General features: G+C 42.7%; 1 protein-coding gene across 2 annotated transcripts in view; it reads left to right on the top strand.

The window, feature by feature from the left end:
- Positions 1-19,753, top strand: part of atp2b3b (ATPase plasma membrane Ca2+ transporting 3b) — a gene marked incomplete at both ends in the record, with an annotated part of 42,282 nt that overhangs the window by 15,881 nt on the left and 6,648 nt on the right. For both annotated transcript variants that reach the window (XM_083974779.1, XM_083974778.1), the window contains 11 exons: positions 672-778; positions 880-955; positions 2,057-2,215; positions 2,329-2,508; positions 3,544-3,631; positions 3,726-3,832; positions 4,907-5,098; positions 5,795-6,008; positions 6,280-6,491; positions 9,228-9,335; positions 9,608-9,790. In XM_083974779.1, coding sequence (XP_083830905.1) covers positions 672-778; positions 880-955; positions 2,057-2,215; positions 2,329-2,508; positions 3,544-3,631; positions 3,726-3,832; positions 4,907-5,098; positions 5,795-6,008; positions 6,280-6,491; positions 9,228-9,335; positions 9,608-9,790 — 1,626 coding nt within the window. The remainder of the gene's footprint in view (positions 1-671; positions 779-879; positions 956-2,056; positions 2,216-2,328; positions 2,509-3,543; positions 3,632-3,725; positions 3,833-4,906; positions 5,099-5,794; positions 6,009-6,279; positions 6,492-9,227; positions 9,336-9,607; positions 9,791-19,753) is intronic.

The raw sequence follows: 19,753 nt of genomic DNA, 5'->3' as shown, positions 1-19,753 counted from the left end.
TTCCCGCAGTAGTAAAGAGACAAAGAATAGACAGGGTGTTTCTTTCTGTGCACTCATGCTATGTACAAACTAATGTCACAACAATGTGTTCAGTCTCATGCACGAGGTAAAAATCCAGCCTTTCAGAAAATAGTTGTAGAAAAGTGGTTATTTAATTAATTGCAATTAATCAGAATTTAACATGCTTGCTACATTTTAATGTAACTTTATTATACCTCAACCGAAATCATGACAAATATTGTCCAGAAACCCTCAAAGGCCTCACTGCATTTGGCATCAAACAACATGCTCAAATTATAACATGATGGCACCACCTGAGTGGTAACTGAACTACCAGCAGAGGTGGTTTACAACTGATTCAAACTATGGGTCGGGCCAAAGGCCAAAACAACAGAAGATGTTTCATTCATGCGTCAAAAAACAATTGTGACGTTAAAATGAATTTGCATTGAGGTTTCATAATCCCGTTAACCTAAACAGCTGTCGTTTTTAGCAATGTCCAAGAATGGGTTCCAATGTTATTTCATGTTCTTTAACATAAACTGCAACCACTTATTAAATGATAAGGGTTTAAATGATTACAACTGATTTCCTCTCTCTCTCTCTCTCTCTCTCTCTCTCTCTCTCTCTCTCTCTCTCTCTCTCTCTCTCTCTCTCTCTCTCTCTCTCAGGTGTATACATTCAACTCGGAGCGTAAATCCATGAGTACGGTGATCAAGCTGCCTGACGGTTCCTTCCGCCTCTACAGCAAAGGAGCTTCTGAAATTATGCTGAAGAAGTGAGTGATGGGTGAAGACGAGGGAGGTGGAAAGTGGAATAATTGTATCTAATGATTAATGATGGATGAATAGAGCAAACTTTATATTTACCTGTCTCCAGGTGTTCCTACCTCCAGGATGCCAATGGAGAGGCGCGCACTTTCCGACCACGAGACAGAGATGAGATGGTCAAACAGGTGAGACCTGATGATCCAAAACTTCAAAGTGCAAATTACTAGCGTCTATAGTTTATGAAATATGTTGGTTTTGTTTGAAATGAAGAAAAAAAAATCAGAAATAAAAAAAAAGAGTAAATTATAAGGAAATAAGTCATGGAGATATGAGAGTAGTGTCAATCTTCTCATTACTGTTTACAGAAAACAAATGCCTTTCACAAAATAGCAAATAATGTATTCGAAAATGTTGTATTGACAGCATTGTTGTAACGGCTGCTCACTCGGTTCAGCCTGTGTGTTGCTTTCTCTCTACTGTTTTTCTTATCTAGGTGCAGGTGCCACCGTTTGTGCCTCGTGTGTCATGTAGCTAATAATTGTTCACGGAGACTTTTGCAGTGGCGATAACGATCAGATCTGACAGAAACCATCCTGCGCCTCAAAAGCTAATACAAAACAAACTTTGAAGAGCCGTCAGGTGATTTGAATGCTCTCAGGATGGAGCGGAAATGAAGTTATTACATCCTGAGACTGTTCTGATCAAAACAAATGTCTGATAAGCAACCACAGCTGAAACCACATCAGACAGAGTATATGGTCCAAATCTGGTAGATAGGAAACCTCTTCACTACATCAGTCCATGTGTATGTAAGATATTTAGCAGCCAAACACATGTATCTGCTCCACATACAGTGGATGAGCCCGTGCAGGCGGAGCGAGCATTGTTTCGCTGACTGACAGGCTGACTGACCTAAATCTGGCTCATGATGAACGCAGCTAGCGCCGTGAGAAAAATAACTCTCCTCCTTACACAACTTTATTTCCAGCTCAGTTGCTCGGTTTGCAAAGTGGCAGCTTTATGTCTCCTCTTCTTCGCGTCACGTTGTCTTCCCTCTGCTCTGCTGTCTGCGGTCGGCTGGGGGTCTTTTCCCCACAGCCCTGTCACAGAGTATTCTCACAAAAGGTCGTCAGACATGAACTCACAAACTGTGGGCAGGCAATTTAATCCAGTGTTTGCATCAGATCAGATGTTGTGAGAGATGTATGAAGTGTCATGGTAAAAGTTGGTGATATATTGCGGAGCTGTTTGTTCTGATCAGAGCTGTAATGATTACTGATGAATAGGTCATTGAACCAATGGCGTGTGAGGGATTGAGGACCATCTGCATTGCATATCGTGACCTGCCGTCTAATCCGGAGCCAGACTGGGAAAACGAGGCAGAGATAGTGACGGAGTTGACCTGCATCACTATTGTTGGGATAGAAGATCCAGTGCGGCCTGAGGTAAGACACCGCAGAGTTTCAGCTGCCGTTGTGAGCGTGTGTTGGATGTTAATCTGTATTTTAAAGAGCGGCTCAGACTGTGTTTTTGAACACGTTTCCTCTATCTCTCTAAGGTGCCTGACGCCATCCTTAAGTGTCAGCGCGCAGGCATCACGGTGCGAATGGTGACTGGAGACAACATCAACACAGCCAGGGCCATCGCGGCTAAATGTGGCATCATCCACCCCGGGGATGACTTCATTTGTCTAGAGGGCAAAGACTTCAACCGACGAATCAGGAACGAGAAAGGAGAGGTGAGCTGGGGTCGCAAATTGGCGTGATGCAGGGGAAAATGTCATATAAGTTTTCTGAAAATGAACTCAAAAGGCAACACAAATCTTTTTTATTTTTAAGATAGAACAACATTTTTTTATGAGCCAAAATGAAGACGCTTGTTTGTTTTATAACGACCTGATACGATTTAAACCCTAATCATTTATAGTTTTTTTTAAGCTCAATCTGAAAAACATCAACAACTAATTGCTACTCAATAATTAATTCTGTCAAATCAATGTAGTGGTGTAATAAGTACAAAAAACATCTGTCTATATTGTTTTTCATGTGGAAATAACTAGATAGAGACCCTCATTCACAACATTAAACATGAGGAACGGAATGCAGTACTCAGGTCTCAGTAATAGTAATACAATAAATAAACAATAAGTAATAACTAACACACTAAAATAGAAAAAGTCTATAAAAGTAAAAGTTGATGAAAAAAAAAAATGGTTTATCAGAAAGTGCTAGATGTAGGTTCAAAAATGCATTACTAGACAGTGTAGATTACAAGAAATGGGCCCACCACCCTGAAGTGTTTTGATAAGTAAGTAAAAAAAAAAAAGAATAATAACCATTTGGCCATAGTCCTCCAGGGATGAATGTCTTTGAGTAAACTGCTGCTCAGACGTCTGTTCTGCAGTGAGTTATGTCTGACATTCAGTATGATGTGTCTTTGTCCTCTGCAGTCAGTGCGCTCTGCTTTCATCTCACCCCATTTAACTGTATAATTTGAATTTAGCAGCATGTTTAATAGGATGGATTAGCTGCTGATTAGCGCTGTGGTTCTGCAGCACGAATTAAAATTTAAATTTAAATGCTGTGTGTAAATTGTCATTGTGTGAGAGTGCACTGTGGTCAAGTTGATATAAAGGCTCGTTTCACAGCGCTGCCAAATCTGCCCAGCACTTTGGATCAACACAACATCTATAGTGACAGGAGGGAGTTGTCAATCTGTTGTTTAGTCATCATCACACACTCTTTCCTCCGTTTTCCCTCCTTCTGATGGACAGATTGAGCAGGAACGCATCGACAAAATCTGGCCCAAACTCCGTGTATTGGCTCGATCTTCACCAACGGACAAGCACACACTGGTTAAAGGTGAGTTTTAGGTTCATTACTCACACACACACACACACACAGATATCCATTTATACACAACAAGAGCTAATTTTTCGTTCCTGTTTGTGTGCAGGCATCATTGACAGCACCGTCATAGAGCAGAGGCAGGTTGTCGCAGTAACAGGAGATGGAACTAATGATGGACCAGCTTTGAAGAAGGCAGATGTCGGCTTTGCCATGGTAACCTGAAATATTATTCTTCTATAGCAGCTCATTCATGTGCTGTAGTAATAGACGTATATAGATCCAATTGTAGGAACAAGAGCTCCTTTACATACAATGTGGACCAACACAATGTATTAATGATTTGATATTACATTTTCTTAGTGTTTCATTTGAAGTTTCCATAACCTCCAATCAGAAAAGAGGTGGCTCTGATCCTTCTGATTGGCTGACTGTTTTCTAAAGGATCAAATAAAAAATGTATTTAGCGTATTTCGACACTTGAGTCGGGTTTACCTTGCTGCAAGGTTAGGAGGTGGGCAGGGCTTGGGGTGGGGCTGAAATTGGTGATTGCTTTGTTGTGACATCACAAAGTTACAGAGCTCCTAATGGCTTATTTTAGGGCTCAGTGTCTGAATAGAGTCTGTGTGCATTTCTCTGTGGACTGAGGCTTTGATACTTTCACAGTATTAATATAGAACCTAGAGCTGATTTATAATCAAAAAAGCCATGGAAATCTCTTAATTCAATATGGACATATTACATTACATATGGAATAATGTCACTCTGATTATAAATGTACAATTTATAGAGCTATTTTATGTGTTTTATGTTTTATGTCTCGGGTGTCAGACATTGCTGTAGTCCATAAAAAATACTTTTAAGAATGTCATTTATTTGATTGTCAATAGAGAAAATTCTACCAAATAATTAAAGTGCTATAAGTGCAACAGGTACAAATTATTAGTGAATGCCTGATGGTCTCACAGCAATAATATAGAAGCTAAACCTGCTGTATAATCAAAACAGACACTTAATACAATGTGGGATATTTAAAATAATCAATATATTTGTGGAGGAATACATATCTCAAAAACCTGAGTATATTGTATTTGATTGATTAATTAACTATTATATACCATGCATTTGATATTTGGCCACAGCTCTTACTCATGCCAAGTGTTAGCACTTGGGGGTAGGACAACAAGATATTGAGACGGCATCTCTCCAAAATAATTTGAACGCTTGAATGCTCGCATCATGTCACGAGTGCTCTGTCTCCTCCTCACTCTGTCTTAATCTCTGTCTCAGGGTATTGCGGGGACAGACGTGGCTAAAGAGGCGTCGGACATCATCCTGACGGATGACAACTTCAGCAGCATCGTCAAGGCGGTGATGTGGGGACGAAATGTCTACGATAGCATTTCCAAGTTCCTGCAGTTCCAGCTCACGGTCAATGTAGTAGCTGTCATAGTGGCATTCACTGGGGCCTGCATCACTCAGGTAGACAGATCTATTAATAAACATGCATGCTGACACACACACGCACACACACCATACACACTCAGCCTGTATCTGTTAAAGCAAGCACTAAAATGCTAGTTATTCAACACATTCATTTACATCCATCTATGCAAGCATAACCAAAACTAGTGCTTCTACTATTTACATTAACCTGCTTTGTGTCCCCATGAGGAAGACATGTCCTCATAACCTCATCCTGGATATCTTTAGGTCCCCACAACGCCAGTAAAACCTGTACGACACACACACAGCCTCCAACTTTTACACAGTGTTATTAACTGCAAACCCTTTTATCCCACCTCTGCTACTTGACATCTGTTTTCAGTGTCATTAACTAAGCCAATAATCCACACAAAAAGAACAAGAGAAAACCCAACGCACGCACACACACACACATCACCACAAGAGACCTGATCCCTTTTAACAGATCATGAACTTGTGGAACAGAAAGAAGCAACACAAATTAAACAAAACTTTTGTTCTGTTGCTTATATAACCTGGTCGATGAATGTATTAACAGACTCTAATGATTCATTTTGACACAAAAGTTGCTCTTAATGTGAGTAGGCGGGGGCGCAGGCCTGTCACATCACTGGGGTCGGGGTTCAGGGAGGTCAGACTCATGTCAGCGTAGTGGTTCATGACGCAGGCCTCTGGCTGCAAATCTCTCCACAGGACTCTCCTCTGAAGGCGGTGCAGATGCTGTGGGTGAATCTGATCATGGACACTTTCGCTTCTCTGGCCCTGGCCACCGAACCCCCCACCGAGGCCCTGTTGCTACGGAAACCCTACGGCCGGAACAACCCGCTCATCTCACTGACCATGATGAAGAACATCCTGGGTCATGGAGTGTACCAGCTGGTCATCATCTTCACCTTGCTGTTCATCGGTGAGCACACACACACACACACACACACACACACACACACACACACACACACACACACACACACACACACACACACACACACAGACGATTGATCGAGGTATTATGTTGTTCAAGTTTTATTCTCAGCCTGTTTTTATAGACAAGATAACACGGTGCCTGGGTGGACACACACAAACACACTGCTGCTGTGTTAAAAAGTTGATTTGCCTGGCAGCAGATCAGCCACACTCCCTAATGAACACATCTCTCACCTCCTGTCCTCTCCCTCCAGGTGAGCGCATATTTAACATCGACAGTGGCCGCAACGCCCCGCTCCACTCGCCCCCCTCTGAGCACTACACCATCATCTTCAACACCTTCGTCCTCATGCAGCTGTTCAACGAGATCAACGCCCGCAAGATCCACGGAGAGAGGAACGTCTTTGACGGCATATTTGCCAACCCAATCTTCTGTTCCATCGTTCTGGGAACGTTTGCTGTGCAGGTACGGTTATGGCCTTTAATGGTTTTCTCTACTATCTGATAGAGAACATTGTCAGTTGTTGGTGTTGTCCAGTGTTTTAGATCAGTTTAAGGTATTTTTTATTCTATAGTAATGGTGGGAATAGAGTCAGGAATGTGGGGAAGGTGAGAGAAAAAACCAAGGTTTTATTCATAAAACCCTTATTATACAGAGGAGGAGCCTCTCTTCTGATTGGCTGACTATATGACACTTAATATAATAGCCTATTGCAGATTTCATCCAATCAAATCCTTGCAAGGTTGGATTGGTCAAGGAGGGTGGGGTTTGGAGGGGGGGGGGGGGGGGGGGTGGCTGAGAGTAAAGACTATCAAAGTGACTACGAGGACTTTCGGAAAGCGGAAGTGTTTTCACACTACATTTCCCATGAGCCTCCATGCGCACAGTCAAATTCTTGGACCGGTGCAAGACTGACGAAAGGACAACATTTGCCAAGAGTGTTTTCATTAATCAAGAACGAAGGTCAGAGGTTCGAAAACGATCAGATACCGTCGTAGTTCCGACCACAAACGATGCCAACTAGCGAACCGACGGCATAATTCCCAGCAGCGTCCGGGAAACCGAAACTAGGAAATGCTGGGTGAGTCGACCACTAAATAATAATATCAAAATAACTATAAAGACAAAATGATATATTTATCGAAAATGGACCCATTAACAAGTGTGGGTAACGTAGATTCATCCACATTAATATGAGACTCTTTTATAGCCAAAGGCGAACTCCTCGGGGTCTCTTTGTTATGGAAATCCTCATGGCTCATTTTAAGGCCCAATTTCTGAATACAGGCTGTGTGCATTTCTCTGTGGACTGAAGGTTTACATAGACCAACATAGACCTGGTTTATAATCATAAAAGACATGAAAGCTCACTTTATACAGTATGGACCTTTAATAACAGTTGTGGACATGGACTAATTTAAATCTGATCACTTGGGAAGTCCAGACTGAAGAACGCTTGTTTGTGTCACCACTGAATGGAAGTAGTTTATTTCTTCCATTTAGAGAGTTATTTTATATGTAGGATGTATTACATCTCAGATATTGCTGTAGTCAATGAAAAAGACTGTCAATTAAAATGATCCTTTATTAGATTTTCAATAGAGATGGTGCACTTTGCAACGGTTTGCTTGTAATTTGAATTAGATTTAGAAAGTACAAATTTAGTTGTGAATGCTCAGTGGCCTTCAGTGACAGGAGGAGACTGATCGTGACCAGGTGGTTGTGAATGGCTGGGGACTGGAATATATAAGTGCTACAAACTTGAACATTTCTACAGATGGCTGCTGTCTCGTTCACCGTCTGACAGACAGACTGTCTTTTAACTTAAACCTCGATTCTGCCCAGTGATACAAGTCCAAACTTCACCAACCCAAACAGGGCTGTTTGTTAAACTGACTTACAGTGAATCCACTTCACTGAGCAGGGAACTCTGGGTACACAGACAAGCAAACAATGACAGAGTGAGAGGTGAAGAGAGACGAAGAAGAAAGAAGAAGGATATTTTCCAAAGCTCTTCAGTGCTTGGTGGCACTCTGGGGAAGAACAAGAGAAGAAAGATAGCTGGAGGGGTACGGCAGTGAGAGAGACAAAGAAATGGTTCAGAGGAGTTTGGAGGAGAAGAGATGAGAGAGGGCTGAACAGTGGAGGCAGCTTGAGAGAGGGAGAGATAAAAAGAAAGATGGACTGTGTGCAGACAGATAATGTTAATGTGTATGTGTACAGTAGTCCCGACTGAGATTAATGATGATGAAGATGATAAATCACCTCCACTGGTGCAGGACGGTAGACCTACAGGGACGTGTCAGCGGAGCCCTGCTTTAAAGACACAGACTCCAAACCATTACTAATGCAGACTAGTTCCTAATGTTTCTTTTACACAGTGGCAGAAGGAGTGGTACAATTGTTATGACTGTTACGACTGAGGTCATGTTTCCCAGAATGAATTTGTTTCAAGGATTTCCAGTAATACAGTTTCTTTTTCTTTTTTTTCTTTTTTACAGTATTTCCTGGTAAATAGATGCAATCATCATCAGTGTTGCTGATGTTGTTGTGAGGGGATCTTGAGCTGTGGCTCACTGTCCAAACTAAAAAACATTTTTTTAAATGCCTCATTAAATTTAAAATGTATCTTCCTGAGATCCTTATCTTATTTGATATGACAGTTGTTGACAACGTTTTCCCTCACACAATTTGCAGCTGCAAAAAGCTAATAAATCACAACGTATCGCAATGTCACTGCAATATTTATCACAAAATGTTTAAAGTTGCAATGGTATCATGAATTAAGTATCATGAAAGTATTGCATGTTGAGGTCCCTGCTGATTCCCAGCCCTACACCACCTCACATAGTATTAGGTTCTCTTCGACTGTTCCTAATTATACCCTCTACATACGCGTCAAATTGTGAAAAAGGAGAGGATAGGATCTAAGTATCCCACTAATGGTTAGTACACACCATGTATAATTGATTGCAGTAGTAATACAAAAAAATGTTGGAGTGTGTTTGGGCACATTACAGGACGGGAAACCGGTGACAATGTCACAGAGTGTTTTTCTCCTCCTCCAGTCGTGACATACCAGAGGACATGTTGACTGTGGTTGGTGCAGCAGCGATAGATGGTGCAGTGCTGGTTCCTCCCCTGACGCTTGTGTTTGCGTGTCTGACAGTAATGATATCCCTCCTTGTGTCTCTGCCGCAGATCGTGATCGTGCAGTTTGGAGGGAAGCCCTTCAGCTGTGCCCCTCTCAACATGGAGCAGTGGCTCTGGTGTCTTTTCGTGGGAGTTGGAGAGCTGCTCTGGGGGCAGGTAAGCAGCTCTTCAGCCTGCTGAGTCAAACCACACTGAGCAAGTGTAGGCTGGCAGGCCTGGTTTACTTAGTTTCCCCTGAGGTGAGGCTAAGGAAACATTTTCATATTGACGCTTATGCTCTGTTCTGTTCCCTGCTGAATGCGGAAGTTGAAATAATCAGACTTTACCTGCATGAATCATGCTTGGAAAAACACACAGCTGCTCAGTGTCACACACACCATATCAAGTGTCGTCTTTAAAAATGACAAAGTGACAAACATGGCTTCCAGGTGATCGCCACAGTGCCGACGGAGCGGCTTCCATGCCTGAAGGAGGCAGGGCTGGGCCTGGAGCCCGGGGAGGAGGAAGGGGAAGAGATGGCCGAGGACGAGGAGGAGATCGATTGTGCCGAGAGAGAGCTGCGCCGCGGACAGATCCTCTGGTTCAGAGGCCTCAACCGCATCCAGACCCAGGTACCGTTTGACTGGGCCATCAAAACAACCCATAACCAAAAGCCTTTCACAGGAACACACAGACTCACACAGATATCAAGACACAACATCTTAACCACAAACTCCACATGGTCATGACACATGAGCAGTTTGTTTAAGCTGAATTACAAATATAGTCCATGGGCCAGACCAGATTTTGGTACCACTCAGAGTGGCAAAGTCTAGTAACATTTTTTGAAAAGGTACATGTCCATAGATGATATTTTGGTATGATAACCCATCCTAAGTGGTAGCTTTTTGACAGTTATCAGCTCATAAAGTTATCAACCCCCTGCAAAAAATAGGCCTCTAAACGCAAGGGGCATATCTTGTTTTGTGCTCATTTTCAGACCTTTACTCATATGTTATGAGGGCATGTTTGGTAGCATTTTAAAGTGTACAATCCCAGCTTTCATTTAGACCTAGTTTTGGGCATATCTACAAAATATAAAGGTCACATGGTCAAAGGTCAATCTGTCTCAACAACTATTTTTCCACTATTTTCGCCTAAACTGTAGTCTTTCTTTTAACACTGTGAAATGTAGGAACAGCACTGACACAAATAACAAAAACTGAAATACTCACAGGACTGTAACAATTCAGGAAATGCATAATCTTCCCATAATTTCCTACTATGAGGGATGATTATGGGTCTTAAAGTGGAACATGGGCCCAGGCGAGAATTGTCAATAACTGCTAATTCCTCTGTATTTCTCAAAGAGTTTTTATGTTTTCTATATATCTTTGTCCTAGTTATAATCATCATCATCATTATAGTCCAGAGTGAAGGCAACTTCTTCATCCTCCTCCACCCTCTGATTTGTTCATTTGTTCATTTCTGTACACTCGAGATTGTTGGTGAGGACAGGGGCATGTCCAGAGTATTTTCTGGTGGGGGGCACATGGGGTAGCAACAGTGAATCCGGGGGCGTGGGGGGGTGGGCACCCAAGTAACACCCAAGTGAAGGCTACCACTGATCGCTCTCTTCAATATTTATATTGTACAGTTACACACTATTTATACTATGTCTTGTAGCATTAATGCCTATGCCTATGACCTTTTCATTTTCCGTTGGCAGTGTCAACATTAAGATTATAATCAATCAATTACTAATCAACTCTATGTTATTAAAGGTGTACAGAAATGGGCGTTTGACCTGTTTGTGGCGCCGAGTTGTCACAAGCTGCAACACGAGTTTACCCGAGTAAGGAAAACGAATTTGATTGGTCGTTATGGAGCGGACGGGATATTCAAAGCTTGGGGCGAGCCCGAGCTCCGTGTGTGTGTGTGTATGTGTCAGACGTTTGACTGATGATGGATCCAATATCAGTGTCTGATGAATCGTGTACACGCTGACGTATAATCCGTGCGCCTGAATTATCCAATGCGGAAAAAAAATATCACACTTTCATCCCGGATTTACTCAAAAATAGAATTTTGCACAAAGTTTGGCCTACATCGTCTGATAGATGAGTTCTTACACTAATTTTATGACCCAGAGTGGGCTCAAATTCAATTTTCTTTTCTGTACACCTTTAACAAAAAGCTGAATAAGCAACATAAATTCTCAGTGAACAATATCTTATACTCTTACCCAGTAGTTAGAGCTCAGCTCTGGAGAATAAACATCTCAGTGTTTTGTGTAACAGTCAATATACAGAATGACCAGAACAAGTATTTCTCAAATATTGAAATTGACAACAATAACAATCTTACACCATTTTCTTTATTTAGTAGACAGAACACTGGGAAGTTTGCTGTATAGCCTACAACGTTTATTAGCGGCCTTAGGGCCGAATCTACTAAGATCCCAGATAAGGGGCGCTAAATTGCATGCTCGTAGTACAATTTTGCGTGTTTGGTTAGCGCAAGCAAAATAGGCGATCTACTAAGAGTAACCCGCTAAATGACGACACGCACAAACCGCAGTATTTAAATGGGGGTTTCCATGGAGAGTGTGGACAGAGATCTGGATGGCCACAAACGCAGAATGAAAATTTGATCTGATGGATTAATAGAGGGACAAATAAACATATTGTCGAGCTGCAGCAGAAGAAACAAGGGAGATTATATGTGATTGGTAAAACAAGAAGAGAACAGATGAAGTACAGAGAAGATGAAGAGAAAGGCCTATAAGGCAAAGAACAAAAGAAAAATATGGTTCATCATAAAACCTCTGCAAACGAGGAAGAACTGCTGTGATCAGTGTTGGGCAGCAGGTGTCAACTCGGGTCTAAACGCCCTGACCAGAGGGATGCGTGTGCTAGATAAATCTATTTGCATCTACTCCTCCCAATATTTTGCACATTCTGGCAGAAACGCCCATATTTGCATATTCATTGAGGCAAACACGCTAAATGGATTGCACGTGCAATTTTGACCATTTGAGAGATGCAATCCTCGGTGCGCCCGCTTAGTAGATCAGCTCCAGCATGTGTTTGCGTGTGCAATCAAGTTTGCGGTTTTATACACACAAACCTTTAGTAGATCTGGCCCTATGGTCAGAAATTAGTGGGTCTGTACACTGAACATAGGAGTGGTTAAGAGCGTTTCACAGTGATTGACCACGAGTCATTGACCATTTATGGGCACCTGACCCCCACAAGGGGGGCAGGTGCCCCTCCATGCCACCATGGCAGACCCGCCCCTGGGTGAGGCAGGAGAAGTCTGGAAGCCTACAGGTCTTTGTATGTGGTCGAAGGGTCTGACGGTGCTGAGTCCAGGCCAAATTTACCCCCAGGGGACAGTAAAGTGTATATATCTACAGTATCTAACTATCTATCTATCAACCGGGAGTTGTTGTGGGTGTGGTTGTGTTGGTCACTGTAGCATGTACAGCAACTCCAAAGCTGATCCCACAAGAGTTCAATTGGGTTGAGGTCTGGACGCCAATCAGGTACCAGTCATACACCTGTGACTGACACACACATGGCAGCACTTGGAGCTCAGTACAAGAGTGAATAGGCTACCCACGGGAGGATATTGCAGGGGATTTTGGCGTTTTTGGGAGGCACTGGCATCCCAGCTCTTCTTAAAGAATTAACTTCAACCTGTGTGCTTGATCCCATTCCATCTAGCTTCATCAATAACTGTCTCTCCATCATCACTCCTCTTATCACCTCAATTATCAACACCTCCCTCACCTCGGGTTTTCTCCCTTCTTTAATGAAGCTGTTGTCACCCCCATCCTGAAGAAACCTGGTCTCAGTCCCAACATCATGAACAATTTCTGGTCAATTTAAAACCTTCCATTTTTCTCTAAAATATGTGAACGTGTCATTTATGCCCAACTGAAAGCCCATCTCAGCTAAGAACCTATTTGGAGTCTCAATTTGGATTCCATAGACAATACAGACAGCTCTTTAAAAGCACCAATGACATCCTCCTCGCCTCAGACTCCGACCACCTCACCATCCTCATCCTTCTCGACCTCACCGCAGCCTTGGACACCATCAGTCACTCCATCCTCCTCTCCTGTCTTTCCTCCACCCTAAACATCACTGGAACTGCACTCTCTTGAATTCAGTCATATCTGCTCCTCCACTGTCCCCCTGTCCCAAGGTGTCGCCCAGAGTTCGGGGCTTGGTCCCCTCCTCTTCATCCTGTACTAACATCATCCATCGTCAAGGTCTCCAGTTTCACTGTTGCGCCAATGACATCCAGCTTTACATTTCTACAAAATCCATCACTACTACCAGCCACACCACTCTCATCTCCTGCCTCAATAATATTAAATCATGAATGCAACACAACTTTCTGAAACTTAACTATGACAAATCAGATATTCTTCATTGATCCCAAATCTCTCACTAAATCTACAGACAACTTCACCCTTTCCATTGACAATATCTCCCTAACTCCGTTCCTCCCACATCCATAACGTTGGAATTTCCTTTGACAGCACCCTCTCCTATGATCGTTACATCGCTCAGATAGCCCGGACTGCCTTCTTTCACTTATTGCCTGATTTCGTCCCTCCCTTCGTCCTAACCCTCTCTGCTGCTGAAACCAATACGCCTTCGTCACCACCAGACTTGATTACTGCAACAGCATCTTTTATGGTCTCTCATCCAGAACCCTCAATAAACTCCAGTATATCCAGAATTCTGCTGCCTACCTGCTCACTCATACTTGTCCCCATGACCACATCACCCCCGTCCTCCAAAACCTTCACTGGCATCCTGTTTCTTACCGTATACAGTTTCGATGCCAACCTCCTGTACTACCCCCCATGACCAAGCATTGGACCTGGGGTGACAGAGCCTTCAGCATTGCTGCCCCCTCCCTCTGGAACTCTCTCCCCAAATCCATCTGCAACTGTACCGACCTGTCCACCTTTGAGACCCTTATCAAAGTCTTCAAAATAAAATGTATTATTATTATTAGCTATTTAGCTGTGATACTCAATCCCAGTCCAACCTTGTCATAAAGGTGACTAATCAGGCTTTCCAACAATAATTGCTTGAATTTATATAGGCCTATCGCTTTTTGGCACTCAAAGCACTTTTACACAGTAATGGTGGTGGTAAGCTACAATTGTAGCCACAGCTGTCCTGGGGCAGACTGACAGATGTGTGGCTGCCAATGTGCACCAACAGCCCCCCTGACCACCACCAAACATGCATACACATCACACGAGGCAAGGTGGATAAGATACACTATATTACCAAAAGTATTCGCTCACCCATTAAAATGATCAGAATCAGGTGTCCTAATCACTTGGCCTGGCCCCAGGTGTATAAATTCCCTTAGTTCCAGTGAAAGGAACTTTGAATGCTTCAGGTTACCAAAACATTTTGGACGATTCCATGCTCCCAACCAACAGTTTGGAGCGGGCCCCTTCCTCTTCCAACATGACTGTGCACCAGTGCACAAAGCAAGGTCCATAAAGACGTGGATGACAGAGTCTGGTGTGGATGAACTTGACTGGCCTGCACAGAGTCCTGACCTGAACCCGATAGAACACCTTTGGGATGAATTAGAGCGGAGACTGAGAGCCAGGCCTTCTCGACCAACATCAGTGTGTGACCTCACCAATGCGCTTTTGGAAGAATGGTCAAAAATTCCTATGAACACTCTCCTCAACCTTGTGGACAGTCTTCCCTGAAGAGTTGAAGCTGTAATAGCTGCAAAAGGTGGACCGACATCATATTGAATTCTATGAGTTAGGAATGGGATGGCACTTCAGTTCATAGAATGAGTAAAGGCAGGTGAGCGAATACTTTTGGTAATATAGTGTATCTACGTTACGACAGCGACTGGGATGGGGTGGGATTCGAATCTCTGGTTATTGGACGACCCACTCCACCTCCTTAGCCACTGTCATCCCAATATAAAATACAACACTAACTGTATGTGAAATGATTGACTGAAATAACTTTTTCAAATTTTTTTGGGAGGTGTTTATATTTAGACATGCTTGTGTCAGAAACTTTGGTCTTGTTTTTGTACTGTGCGTACTGCGTAGCTATGTGTTATTAATTGAAAACCCTGATAAAAAGACTATGAAGGGGAATGTGAGAGCCAAGAAAGAGTTATAGAGAGTTTATGTTCTATTCTGTTACATTGTAATAAGGCTTTTCTCAAGTTATAATGTCTCTAAATTATTTTGTGGTGCTGAAAAGATGAAGCAGCAGCTGTAGGGTGGACACAGAGCATTCCATGCCAGTAACCACTGGCGGCCATTTTTTTAAATGGCTGCCACAGTCATCAGAATTAAAATTTGCAGTGGCCCAATATCCAGATTCATTCAGCAATCAGTGTACCAAATTTGATGCTTTTATCACAAAATGAACAATTGTCTAGCTATGCCGTCCCACTATAAGGTTAATTGAGCCACCTAGAAAGTATGAACAAAGTTAGCTAAGCAAATAAATTACATCATACTGTATCTGATGGAGGCAATCCCAATATGTATTAAAAACAGATATGTCTAGAAAAGGCTATTTATAACTAATCTATCAATTATTATTTAAAGAGCTAGGACGCTCAAACCTACAAAGCTACATACTTTGGACTGGTGATGATGATGATTAGGGTAAAGATGTAGAGAGTAAAAAGTGCACGAAAATGTGCAAACTGCAAACATGCACAAATCAGAGGGTGGAGGAGGATGAAGAAGTTGCCTTCACTCTGGACTATAATGATGATGATGATTATAACTAGGACAAAGATGTATAGAAAACATAAAAACTCTTTGAGAAATACAGAGGAATTAGCAGTTATTGACAATTCTCGCCTGGGCCCATGTTCCACTTTAAGACCCATAATCATCCCTCATAGTAGGAAATTATGGGAAGATTATGCATTTCCTGAATTGTTACAGTCCTGTGAGTATTTCAGTTTTTGTTATTTGTGTCAGTGCTGTTCCTACATTTCACAGTGTTAAAAGAAAGACTACAGTTTAGGCGAAAATAGTGGAAAAATAGTTGTTGAGACAGATTGACCTTTGACCATGTGACCTTTATATTTTGTAGATATGCCCAAAACTAGGTCTAAATGAAAGCTGGGATTGTACACTTTAAAATGCTACCAAACATGCCCTCATAACATATGAGTAAAGGTCTGAAAATGAGCACAAAACAAGATATGCCTCCTGCGTTTAGAGGCCTATTTTTTGCAGGGGGTTGATAACTTTATGAGCTGATAACTGTCAAAAAGCTACCACTTAGGATGGGTTATCATACCAAAATATCATCTATGGACATGTACCTTTTCAAAAAATGTTACTAGACTTTGCCACTCTGAGTGGTACCAAAAAGTCAAATTTTGGCCTCTGGCCCATGGACTAATACAAAGAGACGGGAATGTCCATGACGACTGATGAAATTATGGTGTTAGAAGTTTTTAAAGATCCTATATTGTACATGCATACATAAGAACATATAATAAAAGGATATATAAAAACAAAAAACATCTCAGTATGGTTGTACACCTCCCCTCTCAGGCATCTGGGTGGCACTGGGAGTGGTTTCTGAGAGATCTGAATGAAAATATAGCAAATTTCAGGTAAACACTCGAGAAACTACAGGCCTCGCTGAGAGTGGTGAATGTTATGTTGTGACATCATAAAGTCACACAAGTCCTGACAGCTCATGTTGAGCCTCAGTGTCTGAATACACTGTGTGCTTTCTCTGTGGACTGAGGCTTTGATAACTTTACAATATTAAAGGACAATTCCGGCCAAATTCAACCTGGAGCTATAGATTCCTAAGATTTTAGGTCTTACAGAAGGATTTTGAAGATTTTTCTTTTTAATTGCTCCTGCTTTGCAGTAGTTGTGTCTGTCGCTGCAGCGCTGAATGGGAGCAGACTGATCTTACACTGTAGGCTGTTTACAACCAATAAAACTGCAGTTTTTTCCCGCAAGACTTTGTATTACAGCTCAGTTTACAAACATGTCAGTTTTCTTGAAGTAAACAAACCCCTCAGTGTATGTTTGAATAGACATCTGATGTTGTCTGTGGGAAAAAAATGTGCTTTTGTGGGATGTAAATAGCCTAAACAGCGTAAGATCAGTCTGCTCCCATTCATCGCTGCCGTGGCAATGCGGGGACAGACACAACTACTGCAAAACAGGGGCAATTAAAAAGAAAATTTTCACATTCCTTCTTTTAGACCTAAAATCTTATGAAACTATTACTCCAGCTTGAAGTTGCCTGGAATTGTCCTTTAATATAGAACGTGGAGCTGATTTATTATCAAAGAAGACATGGAAATCTCTCTTCATACAATATGGGACCTTTAAACCTGGTTTATGAGACATATAATTCACTTTTTGGGGTGGGGGATTTTTCATTGCCTAAATAAACTGCTGGTATCATGGCCTGTACAAACTAACATGAGACTTTTGGAAAGAAAGAAAAATTCCTCCAAGCGACATGTTGCATTATTGACTCTTCTTTGACAGATGACCAAATGTATTTCAAGTTCAAACCCTGAATATCTGAACTGCTCTTACTCTTCAAAAGTCAATCTTTCTCATCTTGTCTGTGCTGTTTTCTCCTGACCTGTGCCAAACATAACGACTCCACTTTTCTTCTCTTCAACACAGCTAACTTTTCTGCTCTGGATTCTCTGACTTGGTATTTTAGACACTCATAAACATCATGAGAGAGGATAAATGCTGCGACTGTGTGCGCGGCACGTGTGTTGCTGCAGCAGCACTCGCGAGCGTGTGTGTGTGTGTGTGTGAGTGTTAACTCATTGTGTCCAGGCTGTTGCAATGTAGGCAGGCTGTTAACTTGATTGATTATTTCAACTGACCGATGATGGTCACGCCGGTCTGTGTGAGCACGGTCAGTCAGAGAGTGAAACAGCCTCCTGAGCAGTGTTGGAGAGCCAATCCAGCCTCTCTGCTTAAGTGCCTGTGTTTGTGTAAAGTGGTCAGTTTTTCATTAAGAGCGTTTCGCCCGAGTGTGCAGACAACAAGTCAACATGCAAACAAACACTCACGCACACACGCACTCATCAGTTATAATCCTGTTAGTCAGTAATGTGCAGTTGCACAAGCAGTTGTGATGCATATCACTGATGCACTGATTTGCCATCAGAGGGAATCAAAGTGGTGTCTGTCATTTCTGCTGTGACGGGGGAATGTCTTAAAGGGACACACGCAACCACCACGCATTTTCACATGCACACACGCACTCAGCCCGGCCTCTCCTGCCTTCACTGAGTGCTGCTGTTTTGTCTCTGTCCTGCAGATGGAGGTAGTGAGCACGTTCAAGCGAAGTGGTTCGTTTCAGGGAGCGGTGAGACGGCGCTCCTCCGTGCTCAGTCAGCTCCACGACGTAAACACTATCTCTACCCCCTCTCACGTAGCTCTCTCCACCGCAACAGCCAATACCAGCCCAGCCCCCGGGAGTGAGTCCGCCGAACGCATGTACACACATGCACACACACATACACACACACACACACACACACACACACACCTACAAAACACACTTGCAGTCACCTTTCTCTCTCACAACACACAGACACCCATTCACGACACAAACACACACTCTGCTGCACGGCACGTGGACTGCAGTATTTTTACTCTCTATGGTTGTGTCCCCTCCGGCTCGCTCGCTGCTCGTGTGTGTGCAATGTCTCCTCTCTTCTTTTCTCTTATTCTCCCCCCTTTTCAAACAGCACCCAGTCCTGACCGGCTGTGTAGTTCTGGTCTGATCTGGTCTGGTTCCAAACTCCAGTCCTGGTCCCAGTCCAGAATCTGTTCTGTTGTTGAGTGTTGGTCGGTGCAGGAGGCGGCCGGCTGTTCTCTCTCTGTCCGAGGTGTCCTGACAGAAACGGACACAACAAAGGCAGCGACTCACGTTTTGATGAAGAAATTGAAGCGATGAAATAGTTTGAGTTCACCTGATGAGTCAAGGACACGTCGGAACGTTCAGAGAGCGAATGGCAGCTCCTCCTGCACTATGTGTTATTTCCTGTCTGTGAATGAGGTCAAGCGTGGTTACTGTGGTCGACCCCGGCTGTAAACATCTCTAATCTGTCGGAGTGGTGTCATCTCTCTTGTCTAAAATCCAAGACAACTTAGCGTTGCTGTAACGACTCTGTGATCCTATTATAAATGCTGCGATTAGCATTCACTGCCATAGAATTCATACTCATTACCAAATGGCTTTCATATGGCTTCTGCAATTCTCTAAACTGTAAACCTTCGAGTATAAAAGCCCCATAACACACTGCTGTTTACAAGACTTCCGGGGAAAAAAAAGAAGTTTCCTCTCCTTCTACTGCTCTTTCTTTCTCTCTCCTTCTTCTGCTCCTCTCCACTTTTGTTCGGTGCTGCAACTGTTGTCACCTGGTTATTTCTGTAACAGTATTTCCAGCTCTGACGTCACAAGTTTTTCGCCCCACCCCCTCGTCCCTGATGTCTCCAAAAAGTCCTGATTTTTCTCTCTGTCCTCTCTGTTTTTTCCTCTTTTCTCTCTCTC

The sequence above is a fragment of the Trachurus trachurus genome, assembly GCF_905171665.1.
Source record: "Trachurus trachurus genome assembly, chromosome: 7".
NCBI lineage: Eukaryota > Metazoa > Chordata > Actinopteri > Carangiformes > Carangidae > Trachurus > Trachurus trachurus.
This window is presented reverse-complemented; position numbering and strand designations above follow the sequence as displayed.